The sequence below is a fragment of the Oryctolagus cuniculus genome, chromosome X (assembly GCF_051225735.1).
Source record: "Oryctolagus cuniculus isolate XC-2025 breed Fujian yellow rabbit chromosome X, ASM5122573v1, whole genome shotgun sequence".
Taxonomy (NCBI): domain Eukaryota; kingdom Metazoa; phylum Chordata; class Mammalia; order Lagomorpha; family Leporidae; genus Oryctolagus; species Oryctolagus cuniculus.
The window spans coordinates 74253332-74271010 of record NC_142888.1 but is presented as its reverse complement, the minus strand read 5'-3'; the positions used below and the strand labels follow the sequence as shown (position 1 = coordinate 74271010).

At 39.4% G+C, this 17679-nt stretch overlaps 1 protein-coding gene across 1 annotated transcript in view; it reads left to right on the top strand.

Moving 5' to 3' along the window:
* WDR44 (WD repeat domain 44) overlaps positions 1–17385 on the top strand; it is a 98619-nt gene extending 81234 nt beyond the window's left edge. Inside the window, exons 14-20 of the mRNA XM_002720254.6 lie at positions 3590–3712; positions 9275–9466; positions 9656–9757; positions 9983–10098; positions 11870–11997; positions 12478–12612; positions 16316–17385. Of these exons, the coding sequence (XP_002720300.1) occupies positions 3590–3712; positions 9275–9466; positions 9656–9757; positions 9983–10098; positions 11870–11997; positions 12478–12612; positions 16316–16410 (891 nt within the window). The 3' untranslated portion in view covers positions 16411–17385. The remainder of the gene's footprint in view (positions 1–3589; positions 3713–9274; positions 9467–9655; positions 9758–9982; positions 10099–11869; positions 11998–12477; positions 12613–16315) is intronic.
* The last annotated feature ends 294 nt before the right edge of the window (positions 17386–17679 follow it).

The window sequence follows — 17679 nt, the reverse complement described above, 5'->3', positions numbered from 1 at the left end:
AGAAATTATAAAATTCTAGGGGCAGGCATTTGGCACAGTATGTAAGATGCCAGTTAGGATGCCTACATACCATATCAGTGCCTAAGCTTGAGTCCTGCCACTGCTTCTGACCTACTTCCCGCTAATGCACACCCTGGAAGCCAGCAGGTGATGGCTCAAGTGTTTGGATCCCTGCCACCCACAAGGTAGACCCAAATGGAATTCCAGGCTCCTGGCTTCAGCCTGGCACAACCCTAGGTTAGGAAGTGTACCAGCAGATGGAAGATCTCTTTCTGTCTTTTCTCTATGCTTTTCAAATAAAATGAAAATAAATTAAGTATATTTGTTTAAAAAGAAAGAAATTGGGGCTGATGCTGTGGCATAGTAAGTTAAGCATCTGCCTGTGGCACTAGCATCCCATATGGGCACTGGTTTGTATCCCGGCTGCTCCACTTCAGATCCAGCTCCCTGCTAATGCTCCTGGGAAAGCAGCAGAGGAAGGCGCAAGTCCTTGGGCCCCTATAGCCACACAGGAAACCCAGGAGAAGCTCCTACTCCTGGCTTCAGTTTGGCTCATTTGGGGAGTGAACCAGCAGGTGGAAGTCCTCTCTTTCCATCTCTCCCTCTCTCTGTAACTCTGCTTCTCAAGTAAATAAATAAATCTTTTAGAGAGAGAGAGAGATCACAGGAGCTACAGCAGGTAAAGCCACCACCTGCACCTGCACCATATGGGTGCTGGTTCACATTCCAGCTGCTCCACTTCCAATCCAGCTCCCTGCTAATGGCCTGGGAAGGGCAGCAGATGATGGTCCAAGTGCTTCCACCCCTGCCACCTATGTGGGAGTCCTAGAGGAAGCTCCTGGCTCCTGTCTTCATTGTGGACATCTGTGGAGTAAACCAGCAGATGGAAGGTCTGTCTCCCCAACTCTCTCTAACTCTGACTTTCAGATAAATAAATAAATCTTTTATAAAAAGAAATCATAAAATTCTTACATATATGCCTTCCTGGCATTCTTTCCAGACCTCTTAGACAGTAGTATTATTTAGTATCAATCCTGCTATATAATTGTCTCAAGGGAGTAATAGGCATTTTTAAGGATAAGTGCCAGTTTATAAACTGGGTCTTTCTAGACTCTGACCATATAAATACCAGTCTGTGAAGAGATAAATACAAAAACCAGGAGTAAACCATTTAGAAATGTTTATGGAAGTTTTTCAGAGTAATTAAATGCCTATTTTTTTCTAATCTTTTTAAAACCTGGACTTGTGTTTTATATAATAATACAAATGAGGATGCTACTTTAAATGCCTTTTATTTTTCACCTCATTTTTTCTAATGATTGTTTCCTATATTTTATAATAGTTCCAGCCCATGACTCACTGGAAAATTCTTAAAAACAAAAACAATTGTTCACCACAAGTAGTTTTGAAAAGTACCAGTCTAATTGAGTTATTTGAATGGGATTATGCCCTAAATACGAATGGTCCCTAAGGGCTTATCCTCACATCCCCAACACCTCACCCCAGCCAAAAGGAGGCAATAACATTTAGGTGTTCCAGCCCCACATGTAGAGTGCTTTCAACTCTCTTCTATACCTAAACAAAAAGTATTCCTTTTTTTGTGTTTCTAGTATCCTATCAACTTGATAAGGTCATATCTGACAACTAAAGCATATATTGATGTTTCACTGAAATTCTTTATCACCTATGTATCTATATACTTTTTTAAGGTTTTCATTTTTACTTGACTTTACCTATGTACATTTCTAGATCCTGTATGCAGCAAGATTCTAAGCCCCTCACATATACCAAATATATATTATTTTACTATTATTTCTCTTCAGCATCTAGCACCATCAGTGTTTATGGCAGATTTTCTATTTGTGAAAACATATTTTGTGCCAGGTAACAAGAATTACTTTGGTAATTATTACAGTAACAGACCCATGAGGTAGATGATCTTTTATTGTATTGATAAAGAGACTGGGCTCTATGTCCCTTCTAAAATCACAAAACTCATTATGAGTAGAACTTAGATTTGAATCTAATTTCTTTTAACTTCCAAGATCAATGCTTAGTTTAAGAAAGGTATTTAATTTCATTTATTTAGTAAGTGCTTATTAAACAGAAACTGCTTGACATAATAGGAAAAGTCTTAATATGTCTTCAGCACCTTCACTTAATGTTTTAGGGATATCTTCATATCTCTTTCATATGCTTAAAGCAAGAACTGAAGAAAGGTAGTTTTCATGAACAGTAGGCCATATGTTTAATTTTTATATAGTTACTAACATGGAAGCAAACCACATGTATTCTTTAAAACTTTTCTGGAACTAAGTGGATCTTGAAAATAAAAATCATTTTTATTAGATTCTTCAAAGATTTTTTTAAAGTAGACTGTTTTAAAACAGGTATACTACATAAAATGTATACTTTTTTGAATAACCCAAAATAGCACATATGTGTACTATATATCAGTACAGTTATATACCCAGATCAGTCTTTGTGCTTAATCTTCTTATAATCAAAAAGTAAAGGTTTTTAGTCACTTTTAGCAAAAGAAAAAGCATCTTGTTGCTTTTCATAACATATGTTCTACTTAAGCATTCTACAGAACAGTGTAGTGGTTAGAGTCTGGAGCTAAAGCCAAACTGCCTGGCTTTGAATCCTACCTCTGCCACTAATGAGCTATAGAATCATAGGCAAGTTATTTAACCTCTGTGCTTCACTGTGCACATTGGTCAAAGGGGATAGCAATATACCTACCTTATAGGATTTCTATCTAATGTTAAGAACAATGCTTAGTATGTTGGAAGTACTCAATAAATGCCATCATTATTTTGATTTTTTAGCACCTTCAGACATACCAAAGAATACTGCAGTCCCATTTGAGTTTCCTCATTCAGTTTAACTCATAGTTCTCCCCCTTAACTAGGTTGTGTTAAGAAATTAATAAGCTTATGCCAGCTGGAAGCTTTTGACAGATAAATGTTTGGTTCCTGGGTAATGGGGTAATCACAATGCCTAAATCAATTACACTACCCTCTTTGAAAATTCTATGCTTTGTTCTGAGAGATTTGACTGTTTCTATTCTAATAATTTTCTTGCCATGGTTGTGACAGGTGCACAATAATTTTCATTTCCATGCTGCATTTTATGGTGATCTTTTTGAAGACATTTTAAGTAACAATTAGGATTGTGTGAGTTAATATTCACCAGTGTTATCAATGTGAAAAGTAACTGAACTGAAATGACAATCAAATGAATAGGTGCTTCCTATTCATAACTAAGTTCCAACATGTACAGGCTACAATAACTAAAGTGCACCTTAGTCCTCTGTTGAACCCTGGCAGACTTATTTGGACAAGGATCATAAGATTCATCTGAATTTCAAAACAGGTAATGTGAAAGGTCTTAGGATTAATGAAAGATGGTATTTAACTGTTTGGAAAAAATGGGATCATCCAAGTGATTGGATAATCTTTTGTTCTTTTTGATGCTGCGTGTAACAACAAAACTGTTGAAGTTCACAAAACTCAGTTCACTTTTGCTGTGTAAGTAGTTTTGTGTTCATATGGTAACAAAGTAACCAATGTAATTTTATCCACAGAACTACTTTCTGCTTTCCTCTTCAATGGATAAAACAGTCAGGTTATGGCACATTTCTAGAAGAGAATGCCTTTGCTGCTTCCAACACATAGATTTTGTCACTGCCATAGCTTTCCATCCCAGAGTAAGTAACTATACATTTTCTTGTTATGCTAAAAGGAAGCTTGGGGTTACCTTTTTTTTCTCTGGAGGACCATTGGACTACAGGCAAAAATTTATTAATAGCCACACAGTTAAAAGCAACTTAATTTAGTATTCCATTTTGCTTTAAAAATGAAATAAATATCTTGCTAATCTGCATTAGAAGAATTGGGAATATTATATTCTAAATATAACAGTAAGGGCCAGCTCTGTGTTTCACTTGGTTAATCCTCTGCCTGCGGTGCCAGCATCCCATATGGGCACCGGGTTCTAGTCCCGGTTGCTCCTCTTCCAGTCCAACTCTCTGCTGTGGCCCGGGAAGACAGTGGAGGATGGCCCAAGTGCTTGGGCCCCTGCACCCGCATGGGAGACCAGGAGGAAGCACCTGGCTCCTGGCTTTGGATCGGCACAGCAGCCGTAGCGGCCATTTGGGGGGGGGGGGGGGTGAACCAATGGAAGAAAGACCTTTCTCTCTGTCTCTCACTCTCACTGTCTGACTCTGCCTGTCAAATTAAAATAAATAGGGGCTGGCGCCGTGGCTCACTTGGTTAATCCTCTACCTTGCAGCACTGGCATTCCATATGGGCGCCGGGTTCTAGTCTCGGTTGCTCCTCTTCCAGTCCAGCTCTCTGCTGTGGCCCAGGAGGGCAGTGGAGGATGGCCCAAGTGCTTGGGTCCCTGCACCCACATGGGAGACCAGGAGGAAGCACCTGGCTCCTGGCTTCGGATCGGCACAGCAGCCGTAGCGGCCATTTGGGGAGTGAACCAACGGAAGGAAAACCTTTCTCTCTGTCTCTTTCTCTCGCTGTCTATAACCCTACCTGTCAAATAAATAAAAAATTAAAATAAATAAATAAAACAGTAAAGAATCATCCCAAATCTTCAATAAGACATGCAAAGTATAAAGAAATAATCATTAAAAATATGAAATATTAGAGGAGGAGGAAGAGGAGCAAACAGCAGGTAGATAAATGAAAAAGGGGAAACATATACCAGGATTTGTGTGAGAGTTGAGGAATGAAAAGACAAGGAGGAAGAGATTAAAAGAGGAAAAGAAGGGCCAGTGTTGTGGTAGCACAGTGGCTTAAGCCACCACTCGTCCCATATGAGTGCTGGTTTGAGTACTGGCTGCTCCACTTCTAATCCAGCTCCCTGCTAATGTGCCTGGGAAGGCAGCAGAAGATGGCTCAAGTGGTTGGGCCCCTGCCATCTATTTGGGAGATGTCAATGGAATTCCAGCCTCCTGGCTTTGACCTGGCCCAGCCTTTGTTGCCACTTGGAGAGTGAACTAGTTCATAGCAAATCTCTGTCTGTCTCTGTGTAAGTCTACTTACACAAAAAAAGTCTACTTACTTTCAAAAAAAGAAGCAATTCATTATAAGATACACAAAGGAGCTTCAAATTTTCTATGAGCTTTTTGAAGCACCCCAATAGTAAATTTATAACTTAATGTCTGGAAACATTGTTAATAAGCATTGATATCTCCTCTTATATATATTTTTAGTATAGAAAATTCTTTAATATCTTTTCCCTGGACAGAAAGCATTCCATATGATTTTTTTTAAAGATTTTATTTATTTATTTGAAAGTCAGAGTTAGAGAGAAGGAGAGGCAGAGAGAGAGGTTTTCCAAGTGCTGGTTCACTCCCCAAGTGGCCGCAACGGCCAGAGCTGTGCCAATCCCGAGTCAGGAGGTTCTTCCAGGTCTCCCACACTGGTTCTGGGGACCCAAGGACTTGGGCCATCCTCCGCTGCTTTCCCAGGCCATAGCAGAGAGCTGGATTGGAAGTGGAGCAGCCGGGTCTCAAACCAGTGCCCATATGGGCTGCCAGTACTGCAGGTAGTGGCTTAACCCACTATGCCACAGCGCCAGCCCCTGCATATGATTTCAACCAAAGGAGAAAAGTCTACTGTTATGGAATGGGAGACCTATCATGTGCTTCTATAGGATAAAGCCACCAAATGCTTAAAGCTGATGCCAGCAGTATGGTGTAGCAGGTAAAGCCACCACCTGCGGTACCAGCATTCCATATGGGTGCTGGTTCAAGTCCCGGCTGCTCCTCTTCCAATCCAGCTCCCTGCTATGGCCTGGGAAAGCAGCGAAGGATGGCCCAAGTCCTTGGGCCCCTGCATCCACGTGGGAGACCTGGAAGAAGCTTCAGGCTTCTGGCTTTAGCAAGTGCTTAAAGCTAAATTAATTTTAGTTTTTTGCTACTGTAAACACAAGGGAAAGCACATGTTGGTTATATTAAAATAAGCCAGACTCAAACTGAACCTATATTAGTGTGTGATAACATTTCTTATTATATCCTCGTCCCTATGTTTAACACCCATTGTTTTTTAAGGCAACATTTTCACTCATATTCACATTTATTCCTCTGTTCCTCTTTTCCCCAAAATTAACAGAGAAGACTAATTTTTACCCCTCAATAGAATTTCCCTCCCTAGGCAGGCAGTAGTAATCTTAAATTTGCAGAAGACTTGATTAAGAACTTTTGAAAATTAGAAATCGTTGATCTGTGTTAATGCCTAACAGTTTTGACCATAAAGCTGTGAGAGACTTCTTTCTGAATAACAACTCCATCCTGTCCTCCATAGATGCAGCAAATGGGTGGGTTTACTCCTGTCAGCAGCTGTGAACAGAGTCCCTCTCTCCACACCTATTCTAGCCATAACGTATCACAATAGAAGATACTTGGTTATAATAGTTAACTAAGTAGTATTTTATTATTAAGGTTTCTCTTCAATCACTAGTTTTTATACTTTTATTTGATTTTATTTTGGATACTGAAAAGCCCTACTTCTAAAAGCTCTACTGTCCTGGAGAGTTTTTGAGAGGGGCAAGGGAAAGATGGGGTGGTATTGATATTTTCATTGCAGCATGGCTTTCTTATGTTACCTGGAAGGGTGGTAGCAAAGATATAAAAGAAATAACAAAGGAAATACATTTGTAGACATGAACACACACACACACATACACAGAGAGAGAGAGAGGAATGTATCTATGCATATAAATAAAATTCCAAGTTAGGAGACTAAGACAAACTATTTTGTACTTGTTCAGCTGTTCTGCTGATATGAGAATACTTCAAAAATTTCATGGGAAAATGAGATAAAAGATGTTTGTTTTTCTGCAAAAAATTTCAGAATCCATGTAGTTTTTTTCATAACATGCATTTTCAGCAAACTTTTGGACGTCCCCTCATAGACACTGAGTAGAGTGTGATAGCCCTAAAAAGGCCCTTCACTTATTGATTGTCCTTAACAGCCTTCAGACTAGGAATAACAATATTGAGCAGCAAAGAAAATCTCTTTCTTGTTTCTGTGTCCCAGTTGTTTCATCCTTAATTCTTTTGTTGCCAAAATGTAGACTAGCTTATAGTAGGACTGGTTTAGTTTAAAGCAGACTTTGGGACACTACATACTTTGTTTTAGGGGGAGTGAAGCCTCTGCTAGGCTTTAGAGGGCATTTAGCAGCATGCATGGCCTCTACCCACTAGATGCTGCCAGCATCCCATCCGGTCCTCAGTTCTGACAGCCAAAAATATCAGCAAACATTGCAAGATGTCCCTTGTGGGGCCAAGTTGCACAAGATTGAGTATCTCTGAATGATACTGAATAGTGAGGGGATTCCTTGCTAACCTGGTGCTAGAGTTTCAGAAAAATGACTGTTCTGTAGGCCTACTAAATGGTGTTACTCTTTTATGCAAGTGTTACATGTATCCTAGAGGAAGGTATGTTAAATATAGCAGAGTGTTTCCCAGAGCATGTTCCTTGAAGTTGTCAGCCTTGTTAAGATGTTCCTATCAGACTCCTTACCTATCTTGTATCAAAAAAGTTCGTAGTTAAATGAGTTGGAAAACACTACCTAATTTTCCCCCCTTTTGTGGGTTCAGCATGCAGGTTAACTGAGAATCCGGTGTCATTTTATGTTACCCAGAATTTCTCAAACTTGTTTGATCACAGAACCTTTTTCCATGCCATATACACTGTTTTTTTTTTAAGAGAAGACTTTTATTTAATAAATATAAAATTTTGAAAGTACAACTTTTTTTTTTTGACAGGCAAAGTTAGACAGTGAGAGAGAGAGAGAGACACACAGAAAGATCTTCCTTCTGTTGGTTCACCCCCCCAAATGGCCACTACAGACGGCGCGCTGAACTGATCCGAAGCCAGGAGCCGGGTGCCTCCTCCTGGTCTCCCATGTGGGTGCATGGCCCAAGCACTTGGGCCATCCTCCACTGCCTTCCCGGGCCACAGCAGAGAGCTGGCCTGGAAGAGGGGCAACCGGGACAGAATCTGGCGCCCCAACCGGGACTAGAACCCAGGGTGCTTGCGCCACAGGTGGAGGATTAGCCTAGTAAGCTGCGGCGCTGGCCAAAAGTACAACTTTTGGATTATAGCAGTTCTTACTCCCATAACCACCCTCCCACCCACAAACCATCCCATCTCCTACTCCCTCTCCCATCCCATTCTTCATTGAGATTCATTTTTAGAGGCTGGCGCTGTGGCGCAGTGGGTTAAAGGCCTGGTCTGAAGCACCGGCATACCATATGGGTACTGGTTCTAGTCCTGGCTGCTCCTCTTCCGATCCAGCTCTCTGCTATGCCCTGGGAAAGCAGTAGAAGATGGCCCAAGTCCTTGGGCCCCTGCACCCATGTGGGAGACCTTATAGAAGCTCCTGGCTCCTGGCTTTGGATTGGTGCAGGTCCAGCCATTGCGGCCATTTGGGGAGTGAACCAGTGGATGGAAGACCTCTCTCTCTGTCTCTGCCTCTCTCTGTAACTCTTTCAAATAAATAAAAAATAAATCTTTAAAAAAAGATTCATTTTAATTATCTTTATATACAGAAGATCAACTCTATACTAAGTAAAGATTTCAACAGTTTGCACCCACATAGACGCACAAAGTATGAAGTACTGTTTGAGTAGTAGTTTTACTGTTAATTCTCATAGTACAACTCATTAAGGACAGAGGTCCTACATGGGAAGCAAGTGCACAGTGACTCCCGTTGTTGATTTAACAATTGACACTCTTATTTATGACATCAGTAATCACCCGAGGCTCTTGTCATGAGCTGCCAAGGCTATGGAAGCCCCCTGAGTTCACAAACCCCACTTATTTAGACAAGGCCATAATCAAAGTGGAAGTTCTCTCCTCCCTTCAGAGGAAGGTACCTCTTTCTTTGATGGCCCCTTCTTTCCACTGGGATCTCACTCATAGAGATCTTTCATTTAGGTCATTTTTTCATGCCATGTACACTGAAACACATTATCTGTTAATATCCATTCCTTGGGAAAACCAGTTTAAGGATATGATAAAGTGACTAGAACATCCTTTTCTCCCCCCCCCCCCAAAATATGCTTGAGGTTTCAAGTTGTTGTACTGGTTTTTAGTGCATAAAATAAGGCTTACTTGAAGTATAATGCTTATAAGATGAAATCTACATTTTAAAACATTATTTTGAATACATTTAATGTTTTACTTTGCAAATGAGTTTTTCTTGATGTGGTAAAAGAGCACTTTCTCTTTTGCCACCTTTCTAGGATGATAGATATTTTCTCAGTGGATCATTAGATGGAAAGCTCCGCCTTTGGAACATACCTGACAAAAAAGTGGCTTTGTGGAATGAAGTAGATGGTCAGACAAAATTGATCACAGCTGCAAATTTCTGTCAGAATGGCAAATATGCAGTGATTGGGACATACGATGGTAGATGTATTTTCTATGATACAGAGGTAAATGATTGTCTTGTGTAAGTATGTACTTGAATCCTTAATAAAAACACTTTTGTGGTTTCAGATAAGTCATTTATTCCCTCTCCTTATCTGTACATTGGGACAAATGGTATGTCTCTCAGTGTTGGATTAGATGATATTTGAAGTTTCTTCTGATTCTGATATCTTGGATTTATGGTTTCTTTTTAGCATTTGAAATACCATACACAAATACATGTTCGATCTACTAGAGGGCGCAACAAGGTTGGAAGAAAAATTACTGGCATTGAACCTTTACCTGGAGAAAATAAGGTACTAAAGTTTTCAAAACCATCTCTCTCCTCTACATTATGTGTAGACTCTGAAAAGTAAGTTTTAATATCTTGGCAAATAATGCATTCCCTTTCCTATGCAATATTGCGGTTTCTAGTTTTAAAGTAGATTTGTGTGTGTGTGTATGTGTGTGTGTGTAACACCCTTTCTTGATTATACCTTAATTTAGATTAAAAGGTATTTTTAACTTTTATTTATTTTTAGATACTGGTAACCTCAAATGACTCCAGAATCAGATTATATGATCTGAGAGATTTATCACTTTCCATGAAGTACAAGGGTTATGTCAACAGCAGCAGCCAGATCAAAGCAAGTTTCAGGTAAATTAGCCATGAGAAAGTCCCAAAAAGAGATCGGAACATTTCTCCTGTACTCCTGTTTTTACATTGAACTATAACTTACATTTATATGAGGTTTTAGTTTCTTTGTACTGTTATAACCAGCATCTCACCTCATCATCATGCAGTACTTAACTTGCCCACCTGTACAGGAAATAGATTTAGCATTACCCCTGTTCTGTAGATGAAGAACCAAGACTGAAACAATTAAGGGATTGACAAATCATGGTTACAGAGCCAGGTTTAAAAGACTCTAAGCTCCATAATTTTTGCTTTTGTACATTTATTGTCAACTTTTAAGAGAGGAAGCTTACCTACCCCTCCACACATTGTCTTGATCATTTTAGGTATCTGAACTAAGAAAATATTTTGACATGCTAAGGAAAGTCTATGGTATTCACACCTTTACATATCATTATTACTTGAACTTTTAAAATCTGGAGTCCGTAGGATTTCCTGAAATAGGGTTACCTGCCTGTCTTCATTTTTTTCTAGTCCTTGTCCTTTTAGCTCTTTTCTTATCCATTCTTTTTGTTTTTTTTTAACTTTTATTTAATGAATATAAATTTCCAAAGTACAGCTTATGGATTACAATGGCTTCCCCCCCATAACGTCCCTCCCACCCGCAACCCTCCCCTTTCCCACTCCCTCTCCCCTTCCATTCAAATGAGGATTCATTTTCAATTCTCTTTATATATAGAAGATCAGTTTAGCATACATTAAGTAAAGATTTCAACAGTTTGCACCCACACAGAAACATAAAGTGAAAAATACTGTTTGAGTACTAGTTATAGCATTAAATCTCAATGTACAGCACACTAAGGACAAAGATCCTACATGAGGAGTAAGTGCACAGTGACTCCTGTTGCTGACTTAACAAATTGACACTCTTGTTTATGGCCTCAGTAATCACCCTAGGCTCTTGTCATGAGCTGCCAAGGCTATGGAAGCCCCCTGAGTTCACCGACTCTGATCATATTTAGACAAGGCCATGGTCAAAGTGGAAGTTCTCTCCTCCCTTCAGAGAAAGGTACCTCCTTCTTTGATGACCTGTTCTCTCCACTGGGATCTCACTCGTGGAGATCTTTCATTTAGGTTTTTTTTTTTTTTCCCCAGAGTGTCTTGGCTTTCCATGCCTGAAATACTCTCATGGGCTTTTCAGCCGGATCCGCATGCCTTAAGGGCTGATTCTGAGGCCAGAGTGCTGTTTAGGACATCTGCCATTCTATGGGTCTGCTGTGTATCTCACTTGCCATGTTGGATCGTTCTCTCCCTTTTTTATTCTATCAGCTAGTATTTGCAGACACTAGTCTTGTTTATGTGATCCCTTTGGTTCTTAGTCCTATCATTATGATCAATTGTGAACAGAAATTGATCACTGGGACTAGTGAGATGGCATTGGTACATGCCACCTTGATGGGATTGAATTTGAATTATCCTTTAATTAACTAGTAATTCAATTGGTAAAGTACTCTACTTCTCTCTTTCATTCTTTAAGCCTTGGTTTGTTTAAGTGTGGATTGACCTGCATCAATCACAGTTACCTCCAGTTCATATGAAAATACTATGAATGCCTGGGTCCCACATCAAACCTACCACATTCAGAACCTCTAGAATGAGATTGGGAGTCTACATGTCAACAAGTTCCCTCAGGTGTTGTTTTAGGTATTTTAAAGTAGGAAGCACTGAGAACAAGAAACCTAAGAAAAAAATAAAAGTTTTCATTTTTATTTCATCTCTTCCTTAAATTTAGCCATGATTTCACTTACCTTGTTAGCGGTTCAGAAGATAAGTATGTTTATATCTGGAGTACTTACCATGATCTAAGCAAATTCACTTCAGTCAGAAGAGATCGAAATGATTTCTGGGAAGGTATTAAAGGTAAGTAAATGCCTTGTTTTTTGTGTCTTACAAGTGAATAAAGTTAAAGTAGAGATGTACTAGAGTAAATATGCATTAGCATTATTTTAGAGACATAGTTTAGCAGTTATAACCACTTTAGCTTTGTATTTGGCTTTGTTTATTTGAAAGGCAGAGTTACAGAAGGAGAGGGAGAGGGTGAGGGAGAGATAGAGACCTTCCATCCAGTGGTTCACTTCCCAAATGGCCACAATGGCTGGGGCTGGGCCAGGCCAAAGCCAGAAACCCAGAGCTTCTTCCAGGTCTCCCACATGTGTGCAGGGGCCCAAACACTTGTACCCTCCTCCTTGGCTCTCCCAGGCACATTAATTAACAGGGAGTTGGATCTGAAGTGGAGCAGCCAGGACACAAACTGGCACCCATGCAGTTAGCGGCTAAACCCATTGCGCCAGTCCCAGCATCAGATTTTTCAATTATCCTGAAGTAAATTTTTTTTCCCAGCACATAATGCAGTTGTGACATCAGCCATCTTTGCTCCAAACCCAAGTCTGATGTTATCTTTGGATGTGCAATCTGAAAAATCAGAAGGAAACAATAAAGGTGAAGATTCTGAAGGTTTGGATACCACATCCTCTGGTAGGTATTCATTTAATTTGTCTTACACTTTTTCTAGTCATTACTTAGTAGCCTCATTAACCTGGTATTGAGTATGCTGAGGCTTCCACGGGAGTATAAAGAATATTTATTTGCAACATAATGATTGTCAGATACCCATTTCTGAACAAATCAGTTACATATGTTTTTGCAAATTTTACCTCTCTTAAATTCACCTAGAACTTGGAAGGTCATAATTTTTCATGGGCAGTCATTCTCTTTAAGGAAATGCAAACAAGATATACAAATACAAACTTCTTTATCTGTTTCTCCTACTAGACTATAATCTCTAGGAGGACTTCCTGTTATATTGCCAGTGCCTAGCACAGTGCTTGTTTACTTAATCATTTGGTGACTAAATGAATTAAACCCAATTGAAAGCAGAGTTTTTTTCTATTTGACACAGATTTATAACTTCTCTAGATAGCTAACTATGATTCTGTGACTTCTTGCCATTTGTAGCATATGCTTTCAGAATGAAGTGTAATTTGAGTTACATAAAATGCTTATATTAAGTAGTGAAAAGAAACTGGAAAAAGAGTAGTGTTGACTTCCAATCAATTAACATAAAAATGGTACCTTTTAATCCTTGAAAGTGGTAAGATGCAATTTTTTTAAAGTTTTATTTATTTATTTATTTATTTGAGAGGTAGAGTAACAGAGAGAGGGAGAGACAGAAAGGTCTTCCATCTGCTGGTTCATTCCCCAAATGGCTGCAGTGGCTGGAGCTGGGCCCATCTGAAGCCAGGAGCTTCTTCCATGTCTCCCTCACGGGTGCTGGGGCCCAAACACTTGGGCCATCTTCTACTGCTTTCCCAGGCCATAGCAGAGAGCTGGATCAGAAGAAGACTAGTCAGGACATGAACCAGCACTCATAAAGGATGCTGGAATTACAGGCAGTGGCTTAGCCTACTATACCACAGTGCCAGCCCCAAGACACAAATTTGAACCAGTTGTCAGTGACAATAAGTTTGTATTATTAAAAATCAGTTGCAGAATAGCTTACTTAATATATGTTCTAACCCTGCAGACCACCACCAGGCCTTTTAGGGGGTCATAAAGTCACACTAGCTACAGTGTACAAAGGGTGCAAATTTAAAAAATTGAATCAAGTTCTCAAGTACTTTAATTGAATCTCGGGTATTTCCCCTTGCAGTAGTATTTATAATATCCCTTCCTCAGGATATACTGTTCCTTCTGTCTGTGAAGAAAAGTTTTGATAATGAGGATGAACTTCATCCTAGCACTTTTTTTAAAGTTGTATTTATTAACTTGAGAGGCAGAATAACAAACAGAGAGAGAGAAACATAGAGGTCTTCCATTTGCTGGTTTACTCCCCATATGGCCAGAATGGCCAGAGCTGGGCCAACCTGAAGCCAGGAGCTTCTTCTGGGTCTCCCATGTGGGTTGCAGGGGCCCAAGCACTTGGGCCATTTTCCACTGCTTTCCCAGGCCATCAGCAGGGAGCTGGATCGGAAGTGGAGCAGGCAGGACTCAAACCAGATCCCATATGGGATGCCAGTGCCACAGGAGGATGCTTAACCTACTATGCCACAGCACCAGCCCCTAGTCTAGCATTTTTAATTACAAGATTATAAAGTAGGGGCTGGTGCTGTGGCACAGCAGGTAAAGCCTCCACCTGCAGTGCCAGCATCCCATATGGGCACTGGTTCAAGACCCAGCTGCTCCACTTCTGTCCCAGCTCTCTGCTTATGGCCTGGGAAAGCAGTAGAAGATGGCCCAAGTGCTTGGGCCCCTGCAACCCACATGGGAGACCCAGAAGAAACTCCTGGCCCCTGGCTTTGGATCGGCTCAGCTCTGGCCATTGCAGCTGTATGGGGAGTGAACCAGCAGATGGAAGATCACTCTGACTCTGTAACTCTGCCTTTCAAATAAATAAATCTTTTTTAAAAATATTAAAAAATAAACCAAGTCAGAATCATAAAAATTTTACTGAATACCTAGTTGGATATATTGGTTTTTGCTTTCTTTTTCTTCTCAGAATCAAATCCAGCTTAGAATTTCTATCTTCTTACTAGTCATACCTTTATATCCTCTATGTACTTATCCTACATATTCCAAAGGAAATTCTAGCTTTTGAAATAATTTGAGAAGTAAAAAGTGCAATGCATGTTGTTTTTAGCTTCTCAAAAAAGTACAAGGTTCAGTTAATTCACTGAGTCCTTTTTTAAGAGGCACATATTTTAATGGATTATGCTCAGATTTTTGTCATTATGTAGGTGTAACCTAAGAATAAACTTATAGATCCAGGGTATGGGATCATAAAATATCACCAATTGCCTTCTCTCTTTGTTCCTGACATATTTGACAATTTAAGCCTCAATTTTTGTCATGTGTAAAATAATGATAACCCAATTTACAGAGTTGGACTGAGAATTAAAGATAACATGTATAAAATGTCTAGCAAAATGGCTGACATGTAGTAGACATCATTATCGTATTCTTTATTGTATGTTATAAAGCCTTTCTCATATTTTGATGTCCTTTGCTTCCATTACTGCCACACAGCACTACTTTGAGATAAATGATGGTGAGGAATATTCAAAGGCTTAGAAGATGTTTTTACCACATCTAAGTAAAACTGTTTTGCCTGTCTCATTCTGTACAAAACTTTCCAGCTGAGGTTTAGCTTAATCTCTTCCATATTAATCAGTCCTTAAATCTACACTTTTACCTATGTATAGTAAAGTTAATTAACATTGAATTTTTTTTTATTTTTATTTTTTATTTTTGATAGGCAGAGTGGACAGTGAGAGAGAGAGACAGAGAGAGAAAGGTCTTCCCTTGCCGTTGGTTCACCCTCCAATGGCCGCCGCTGCAGCCGGCGCACCGCGCTGATCCGATGGCAGGAGCCAGGATCCAGGTGCTTTTTCCTGGTCTCCCATGGGGTGCAGGGCCCAAGCACCTGGGCCATCCTCCACTGCACTCCCTGGCCATAGCAGAGAGCTGGCCTGGAAGAGGGGCAACCGGGACAGAATCCGGCGCCCCGACCGGGACTAGAACCCGGTGTGCCGGCGCCGCAAGGTGGAGGATTAGCCTATTGAGCCACGGCGCCGGCTTAACATTGAATTTGTTAAATGTTTTCACATAACTGGCGAATGTAAGAGGTGAGCATTTTTTGCCATTTACCATAGCTACATAGATAGCTCTTCAATATGGACCAGAAAGGTGCTGTCAGCATTCAGAGAGTAAACCTGTATAACTTTATTTCATGGCAGTTTCAGTATGTCTGCTGTACAATGAACCTTGCTGTCAACCTCGTTAGAGAACCCTGTTAGCAATGGACTTAGCCAGCTGATCCCATTCTGCCAGCATTCCAGTCCTGGGGCTGAATAACACGCTAGCCTCTTGCCATGAAATGAAGCATTAGATGACTTAGAGACCTAGGCTGCCTGAGCGTCAACCCAGACATCCAGGCCCCAAGGGACTGTTGTTCCCTCAAGGCAAGGAAAAAGCAGCTTACTCAAGGTAAGTGAAAGTGAGCTCAGAGAGGAGAGGTCCTGCAGGATGAAAAGGTTATGGGAGTGAACTGGAAAAGAACCTGAAAAGATGGTGACATGATCTACCTCCCCAAGCTAGAGGGTCATGGGCATCTGGCATTTGTGGCAGCAGGCTTCATACTCCTTTAAAATTAATTAAATCTATTTTTGTAAATGTTTTTAAGGTACTATGAAGACAGATAACACAGAAGTTCTTCTCTCTGCTGACTTCACTGGAGCAATCAAAGTGTTTATTAACAAAAGGAAAAATGTATCTTAATTTGAAATGAGATTTACATAAACATATCAGTAAGTTTCTATATGTATCAGAACCAGGAAAAAATAATATAGTGTTTCAGACTAACATCCTTTTTTGAATTTTTATTGAAAATTGTTCAAATATAATATATTTTTTTTGAGAGGCAGTGTTACTGATCTAGGAGACTCTGGACTGCTAGACTAGAAAGGATTGTGTCTAGATTAACATTGCCAAACAGTAGGCTTTATGTTTTGTTATATTTGTGTTTTTATTATATAATTATAAACATGCACAGTTTTCTGCATGAAAAGATATTAATATATTAATCACATGTGTGTGCCTTTTGGTTACATGCACTAAGTCTAACAGAGTTAAATTATTTCAGTGGCTCTTTTGGCCTCTTACTAAGGGGGATAGTCTTATTTCTAGCTTAAACAATTTCTTTTGCACAAAATTTCATTTTTTAAGAAAAGTGGTATCTTTTGACTGAGTTATTGTTTTAAAAATATTATATAGGTTTTCAATAGGTCAATAACCATGTGTAAATGGTTTTTATAAATTTCTCAATTTGGGGACAAGATTTTTTTGTGGTCTAAATTGTGGACTTAAGATTCTTTTCTTTGTATGTGTATATATAATTTTTTTTTCTTTGCCACACTGGAGCACAATGTTTCTATGTAAAGAATTCTTTTCCTTCTTTATCCATGAGCACCAGGCTTTGCTCAGTTAAAATTAAGCCACATTAAGGAGTGAGTCTTCTTTTTTACAATAATGTAAAAATAAACTGTTTACATTTTTTTAAAGCATTGTAGTTTTTAAAAATTAAGCTGTTTTGTTTTGTGTTGTTGAATTTGAAAAACTTTGTAAATATCAATATAATGTACCAATGAAATAACATCTGGGGCAATGATACCCTGATCATGTTGTTGATGGTTAGCATATGTTTCTGAAAATTAAATATGTATTATTAAAAGTTGGTCACCAACACTTGTTAAATATGGCTTTATTTTTTGTATGGTTTCAGTAAATCGAGGAATGCAAAAAAATAGACTCTTGTTAAATGATTTGATTTTATAGCAAACAAAAAACAAGATTTTAGACCACTAAATTATAATGCACCAGTCATATGCCTTTAAAATGTTTTTGAGTTCTAAAATGAACACTGCTGAGAGTTCATCTATATGTGTTTATACATTCTCTACTGCATTTGTTTTCAACATGTAAGTAAGAAGCTGGGAAGCCATAGTCATATCCTTGTTAATCCATCATGGTCTTGGAATATTCTGGGCT